Below are 8,030 nucleotides of genomic sequence, written 5' to 3' on the forward strand. Positions count from 1 at the left end.
CTAAGTTTCATGTTGGAGCAGGAGTTTTTGCTCTCTTTTGGTGGACTTAGAAACAATGTGATGGTTAAAGAAGCAGCCTTCCTAGGTAGAGAATAGCTCACAGTGATCTTTTTTTTCACTTGAAAGAGTTGGAGAAAATCCCAAAGAAAAAAAAATATATTTTTAAGTTTTATATTAAAATGTTGTGAAGGCTGCTTTAGGTTTGTACAATGTGAAGGGAGATTGTGTACTGCATCCATTTTTGTCTAGGCAGCATTACTAAAGTAGAGAAGAGAAGGGAATGGCAGGAAGCCCTGTCTTGGAAGAGGAAGCAAAAAACCTGAGGCTCTCTGAGGGTAGGTGCCTCAGTAATTGTGTTTAGCAGTCAGTTCTGATTCTAGCCTTGTCAGACAGCTGGGTGCAACAGACCTTGTCTGTTAGAACAGAAAGTTAAAATCTCCCTATGCTGTTTTGAAAATGTGTTTAACTGGATGTTTGACTTCATTTCTGTTAGTTATAAAGTTGGTGGTGTAGAATGTGTCTTGTGAACTGGTAAACATCTTCATAGATTCATAGAATGGGTTGGGCTGGAAGGGACCTTAAAGATCATCTAATTCCAAACCCCCTGACACAGCCCAGGAACACCCTCCTCTAGACCAGATTGCTCAAGGCCTCAGCCAACCTGGCCTTGAACACCTCCAGGGAGAAGGCATCCACAGCCTTCCTGGGCAAGCTGTTCCAGTGTCTGACCACCCTCACTGTAAAGAATTTCTTCCCAAGCTTCAGTCTAAATCTGCCCTCCTCGAGCTTCAATCCATTCCTCCTCATCCTACCAATACCAGCCCTTGTTAAAAGTCCCTTACTGGTGCCAACAGTAATAAGATATTCAGAAACCAAAGCATCTTGCAAAAGTGGACCCTGAAAGCAGAAGAGTGCAGACAGGACCAGGACACTGATTCTGTGTGCACCTCCACGGTAGAGAAATGCCATGAAAGCACCGCTAAGATACGTTCAGAGGCATTTGGGTTTCTGGGATTCAGAACATTTGTCAGCAGAGAATAGAAGATTGACCTTTAACCAGGCTGTGTTTAATTGCCTCTTGCTGGTAGCCCCAGATTAACGTGCTAAGAAATGGTGCTTTAAAACTCTTGGGGTTTTGTTTCTGTTGTTCCTTTTCCCAGGGAGAAGCAGTGCGTTTAGCTCGGCAGCTGCCCTTGCACTTATCAAAAGAAGATGTGCAAAACACCATTTACAGGATGAAGCAACAGCTTGGAAAGGAAAACAAAGGCTGTGTCCATGGTCGTCCTTTTTTTCATCACTTAACAGATATTCCAGAAGCTTACAAGCACAACTCCATGGAAATTAGTCAATAAATGGAACACTTTGTTTGGGATCATATTTTTCTTGCTTTATTTTGTTTATTACTCTGTAATTTCAGTATGTTTTGTGCAAAGCTTTTGTATAAAAACTTCTCCTTATCCTGTGTTCACCTAGAGACTTTTTTAATTTAAATTCAAATGCTACTTGAAAACTGACAATAAATACTGTAGAGGAACAACAACTCACTCTGATTTTATTTTTTTCCTTTAAAGAATTCATTAAAGGAACATTCTCAACTGGTTTGATGCTTTTCCTACAGCTGCAGGTTTAGAAAATACCAGTATGTCAGAATTTTTTTACCTGTGAGGTGCTTTCAGCAGAGCCTAGAGGAGTTTATGTTACCAAGGACATGAGATGTTAGTTGTCAAAGGAATGGCAGAGAGATGTAGGTACTAAAATTTGGTCTTGGCCCTATGCAGTTGTTACAATTGCACCAAGTCAGTGGTGCTGTCAATATGCTTAGAGGGGTGGGATAGCATCCAGAAGAACCTGGACAAGCTGGAGAGGTGGGCCCAGGTGAAGCTCATGAAGTTCAACAAGACCCAGGTGCAGGATCCTGCACCTGAGCCAGAACAATCCTCATTATCAATACAGGCCCAGGCATGATGAGATTGAGAGCAGCCCTGCAGAAAAAGGCTTAGGGTTGCTGGTGGATGAGAAGCTGGACATGAGTCAGCAATGTGCATGTGCAGCCCAGAAGGCCAATGGCATCCTGGGCTGCCTCAAAAGAAGCGTATGCAGCAGCTTGAGAGAGGTGATTCTGCCATTCTGCTCTGGTCAGATCTCACCAGAGGATGTGGACCTGCTGGAGCAGGTCTAGAGAAGGGCCACAACGGTGAGCTGGAACACCTCTGCTATGAGGACAGACTGAGGAAGCTGGGGTTATGCATCCTGGAGGAGAGGAGCCTCTGGGGAGACCTAGTCCTGGCCTTCCAGTATCTGAAAGGGGCCTACAGGAAGGCTGCAGATGGACTGTTTACAAGCTCCTGGAGTAATAGGATGAGGGGCAATGGTTTAAATAAGAGCAGATTTAGACTGGATGTTAGGAACAAGTTCTTTAGCATGAGGGTGGTGGAGCACCACAACAGGTTGCCCAGGGAGGGAGTTGAAGCCCCATGCCTGGAGATATTCAAGGTCAGGCTCAACAAGTCTGAGCAACCTGATCTAGTGGAGAATGTCTCCCAGGGGGGTTGGATTAGGTGACCTTTGGAGATCCCTTTCAACCCAAACTATTTTATGATTCTATGATAAAGATCAAATAAAGAGCTTTACATTTCTTTCTAGTTGGCAAGGATCCTTAAACAGATATAGATACTTGAGAAAATTGTATTAATGAGACAAAAAAAAAACTACCAACCAAAAAAAAGAAAAAAAACTTGAAGTGTAAAACTGATTTCATGGCTATATTTTATACCATTAAAGTAAGTTTATCCTGCTCATAAAGAGCAGGGATGATCAGATGGCACAAGCAAAATATTTTTCCAGGCTTGACCAGTGAGTAAGACAAGGTGAGAATGTCACTGCAAAACTGGACACTTGTTGCCTGTAAATGTCACTCAGTGCAGAAGATGTGAATTTTTAGAATGGAAGTGAGAAGGTGGATGGAGACACAGGAAGGAGACGTGACTCTTGGCTCTGAGGGGGAAACAGGATCCCAGCCCTGCAGTGGATGCAGAAGGTTATAGTTTGTTTATTTTTATTCTCCTTTGGATGCAAACTGTGAAAGTTTAGAGAGTAGCCATTACAGTGAGAAAAGCCAAAGGTAAACTGGAGACTAGAAATTTATCTCCAAACAAAGTTTGTTGCAACTTAAATGAATATGTGCACCAGTTGTAGTCAAGTAGGACTATAATGTGTAATATTTAATGAGATTAATAATTGCTAGCTCTTCTCCAAGAGGCAAAATAGCTGTATCCTAATTAGACCCGTGTCTAATTATGCCAGTGCCTTCATTAAGGCTAGAGGCAACATCACCTGCTTTCAGATAACAGTAACATTGGAGAGGAGAGGTCCTTTAATTGGTGTTCAAGCCCTAAGCTGATGGTAAAAACTGATTGGTAAATTGGTGTTCACAGGTTCCAGGGTGGGCTTAGTTGCTATAGAAGCAAATTAACACCAGGCATTGCTGTGGGCACAGGTGTACCAGGTTAAGCAATTGGGAGCTGGGTGTTCCCTCCTTTCCTGCTGGTTAGGTTTGCTGTCCTTTAGCTCAGTTTGCTTTCTGTCTCCGTGGAATATTGGAGATTGTGGTGTAGCTGGATGCCAGCAGTGAGGGCAGTAGCATGGCTTCAGAGTGGTAAGTCTGGGTGTCTCCCCACTGTGGTACTTGTAGTAGGGGGTGCAAGTTGAAACTGAGTTGCTTTGATACTGTGCTGTTGGGAAATGGCTTTAGGTTGCGTGAGTCTTGCCTTGCTTTATCCAGTGTGGACAGAAGGAAAGGCTGCTTTCTGCTTCTAGAGATGCACTTTTTTGTTCTAGATGTGTTCTGGTGTTGCACCTATTTTATGTTCTGTATTTAAAGGATGGAAGTGCCCCACTTCTATATAGACAATGTTAAAAAGTCAAAAGGTGCCCTTGAGGGAGTGGTTCTCAAGCAGGAAGGCACCTGAACTCACTGCTATTGCACCAGCACCTTATGCCACTCAGATGTCATTAAGTGATGAACCCCACCAGGCTCTTTGGAGAGTGTGCAAAGGCTGGCTGGCTGTCTGGTTGGTCAGTCCTCACCTGTATGGTCAGAGAGAGAGCAGAAAACCTAAAACATGTTATGACGAGTAGACTTGCTTACTGTTGTGCTCTTCCCTTAGAGGAAGAAGCAGCAGGGCCGGACGTGGCAGGCACATGTCCCAGCAGCAAGCAGACAAGGCTGCCCCATCGTTATCCCCCCATTCCACACACACCTGTTCCCAGCATGAGTAGCCAGGTGGCCAAGGATCCCGACAGCATCCTGGCCTGTATCAAGAACAGTGTGTCCAGCAGGAACAGGGAAGTGATTGTGTCCTTGTACTTTCCCTGGTGAGACCACAGCTTGAGAACTGTGTTCAGTTCTGGGTGCCATGGTATACAAAAGACATTGAAGTCCTGGAGAATGTCCAGGGAAGAGCAGCAAGGCTGGTGAGGGATTTGGAGGGCATGGCAGAGGAGTAGCTGAGACAGCTGGAGTTGTTTAGTCTGGAGAACGCTAAGGGGACATCTTATTGCTCTCTTATTGGAGTGAAGTGGGGGTTGGTCTCTTCTGCCTAGTATCAGGTGATAGAACAAGAGAAAATGGCCTGAAATTGTGCCAGGAGAGGTTTAGGTTGGGTATTAGGAAAAATTCCTTTCCTGAAAGAGTGGTGAGGGATTGAAACAGGCTGCCCAGGGAGGTCGGGGAGTCACCATCCCTGGAGGTGTTCAAAAAACATGTAGATGTGGCACTTAGGGATACAGCTTAGTGGTTGTGGTAGCTGAGTTAAGGTTGGACTTGATCTTAAAGGTCTTTTCCAACTTTAATGATTCTCTGATTTCAGGAGACATCCAGTATTTTCTCTGCCCTCTGCTGGTGTTTTATTGTACGTTTTGGACCCCTTAAAATGATGGGTAGGCAGATCTGAGGCTGACCATGAACCAGGATCCTTCGTTCCTCAGTTTTAGTCACCAGCAGGTCACATAAATGTGGGTAGAAACCTGAAATGGCTGTAGCACCTTCTATTTGTTTAATTTGTGAATGTGTTGGGAATTTTAATAACAAAGTTGCTGTTTGGGTGAAGTGTGTGTCTGAAGTGATTTGGAGTTCTGGGCCTTTTTTCTTCCTTTAGGATGAACAGCAGCAGTTCAGAGAATGATAAACATCCCTCTAGTTTTGCTAACTTATTTCAGGAGCACTTAGAATCACAGAATGTTAGGGGTTGGAAGGTACTTCCAGAGATCATCAGATCTAACCCCCCTGCCTAAGCAGGATCATCTAGGGCAGGCCACACAGGAACATGTACAGGTTGGCTTTGAATGTCTCCAGAGAAGGAGACTCCACAACCTCCCTGGGCAGCCTGTTCCAGTGCTCTATCACCCTCACAGTAAAGAAGTTTCTCCTCATGCTGAGGTGGAATTTCCTGTGTTCTAGTTTATATCTATTATTCCTTGTCCTAGTACCAGGTGCCATTGAAAAGATCCTGGCTTCATCCTATTGACACCCACCCCTCAGATATTTACAGGCATTAGTAAGATCCTCTCTCAGCCTTCTCTTGTTAAGACTCAACAAACCCATCTCTCAGTCTTTCCTTACAGGAGAGATGTTCAAGTCCCTTGATCATCCTTGTACCTCTTTGTTGGACTCTCTAGTAGATCCTTGTTGTTCTTGAACGGAAGTCACTAGTGAAGGTAAAACCTGAATGATGCCATTGGTGATTTGTTACAGTGGGTGGTTCGCTTCTATTTTTGTATTCTAAGATGGAATATTTCAGTATCTAGCAATAGAATCAATCCTCCCAAGCAATGCTGTAATTGTGCAAGCACGCGTTCCTTGCTCTTGATTTGTGCAAGTGGTTTCATCCCTTCTAGTGGCTTTTTTTTTCCTGCCTACATACATCAGGTGAGCGTCAAAGAGCAACTTTTTAGCTGTGGGAAAGGGTAATGAGGCTTGGCCTTTCTTGGAGATGGTGCTTGGTCCTCTTCAGAGGTGAGGCGAGGTGAGGCTCGGCCCTGCTGGGAGGTGAGGCTCGGCCTTTCTTGGAGATGGTGCTTGGTCCTCTTCAGAGGTGAGGCGAGGCGAGGCTCGGCCCTGCTGGGAGGTGAGGCTCGGCCTTTCTTGGAGATGGTGCTTGGTCCTCTTCAGAGGTGAGGCGAGGCGAGGCTCGGCCCTGCTGGGAGGTGAGGCTCGGCCTTTCTTGGAGATGGTGCTTGGTCCTCTTCAGAGGTGAGGCGAGGTGAGGCTCGGCCCTGCTGGGAGGTGAGGCTCGGCCTTTCTTGGAGATGGTGCTTGGTCCTCTTCAGAGGTGAGGCGAGGTGAGGCTCGGCCCTGCTGGGAGGTGAGGCTCGGCCTTTCTTGGAGATGGTGCTTGGTCCTCTTCAGAGGTGAGGCGAGGTGAGGCTCGGCCCTGCTGGGAGGTGAGGCTCGGCCTTTCTTGGAGATGGTGCTTGGTCCTCTTCAGAGGTGAGGCGAGGCGAGGCTCGGCCCTGCTGGGAGGTGAGGCTCGGCCTTTCTTGGAGATGGTGCTTGGTCCTCTTCAGAGGTGAGGCGAGGTGAGGCTCGGCCCTGCTGGGAGGTGAGGCTCGGCCCTGCTGGGAGGTGAGGCTCGATCCTCCGAGGTTGTTTTTTTTTCTGTAAAGCAGGCCTGTCTTTGGTTTGGTAGGGGGAATTGGTTCAGTTCAACTTAATTTTCTCAACTTTTCTTGTTGAAAAGAAGAATTACTGAGGATTCTGTTGCTTTTGCACACAGATTTTAAGAGGCTGGCTTAGCAATTGTAAGAAACTGAAGGTGCCTCTGTTTAATTTTGCAAATAGTAAGCTACCAAAAAGCAGCTTTTCATCCCCTCCCTGCACCCTGAGTATGGAGTATCACATCTGAAATTATGGAGAGTATGAATGTGGAAATGTTAAATCTTTTGTTAATGGCTTCGAATTAAGCACACATTGTTGCAGATGATTTGGAGGACTTATTTAAAGTAAATATACAATTTCAAGCTCAATTATCATTCATAGCTGAACCCAACATAGTGAGGTATTAGGTCTGTGAATTTGATACAGTGTCACTTCATAATTACAATGCTTTTTTTACAGTAAACTTGATATAGAACAGTTGCTAAAGGAAAGCTGCTGAGTAGTGTGACCAACCATTTTATGGGACACATCTGGTGCATTCGTTCAGGATGTGCACTGCAGAAGAACAGAGCCTCCTGCACAGAACCAGAAGGAAGCTAACTCCACATGTATACATTTTGTGGACATGCAGAGAGGTTAAACAATTAGGAGATAATTGTGTAAGCTAATGGGAGGGGGATGATCAGAATGTTGTTTCAAAATAGCCAAGGAGGAAACGGAGGAAAATTTATTGTTTTTAAATCTCAGATGAACGGTTTACACCTGTTAATGGTACATTTAGAACAGCTGTTTCGTTTATTATCAGTAAACAGATGCAGAAAGTAATGGAATGTTTTAAAGCAAGATGTTAATCCTGGCTTCCACTACTGAACATTCTCACAATGTCATGATTAAATATTAACTGTAATGCTGCTGTCATCTGTAGTTACAAATTTTGATTTTTTTTTTTAATTTTTTTTTTACTTTTTAAAATAAGTTTTGTAGCTGAAACTGTAAATGTCTGCCCAAAGTTATTGCAGTCTTTTGTCCACCCCGTCGTAAGTCTTTTTTTGCACTCTTTTTTTTTTTAATGATTTCATTTAAGTGATGATTTCATCAGGCTGAATCACTCAGCCAAAGTGACCTTGATTTGGTTTTGCTTAAGGATTATTTCTGTGTTTTTAATTTCACCCTGAATTGAAACAAGTTATACATTGGGTGGAGGGGAGAGAATTGTTCTTGAGGATCCAGGCTTTGTTTTGTATGAACTCTGTATGAAATTGCTTGGTATTCTAGGTGAAGTTTGCCAGAGCTTTTGCTCTGAGGTTCATGTGAAGTTGGTTGGTGTTATAGGTAAGTCTTTGCCAGCACTTTTATCCTGAGCTCCATGTGAAGT

At 44.4% G+C, this 8,030-nt stretch overlaps 1 protein-coding gene across 5 annotated transcripts in view; it reads left to right on the forward strand.

The window, feature by feature from the left end:
* PMS1 (PMS1 homolog 1, mismatch repair system component) overlaps window positions 1-1,365 on the forward strand; it is a 54,906-nt gene extending 53,541 nt beyond the window's left edge. For all 5 annotated transcript variants that reach the window (XM_054381057.1, XM_054381061.1, XM_054381059.1 and 2 more), the window contains one exon: window positions 1,161-1,365. In XM_054381057.1, the coding sequence (XP_054237032.1) occupies window positions 1,161-1,352 (192 nt within the window). In that variant the 3' untranslated portion in view covers window positions 1,353-1,365. The remainder of the gene's footprint in view (window positions 1-1,160) is intronic.
* Window positions 1,366-8,030: the final 6,665 nt, after the last annotated feature.

Source organism: Indicator indicator, chromosome 5 (assembly GCF_027791375.1).
Source record: "Indicator indicator isolate 239-I01 chromosome 5, UM_Iind_1.1, whole genome shotgun sequence".
Taxonomy (NCBI): domain Eukaryota; kingdom Metazoa; phylum Chordata; class Aves; order Piciformes; family Indicatoridae; genus Indicator; species Indicator indicator.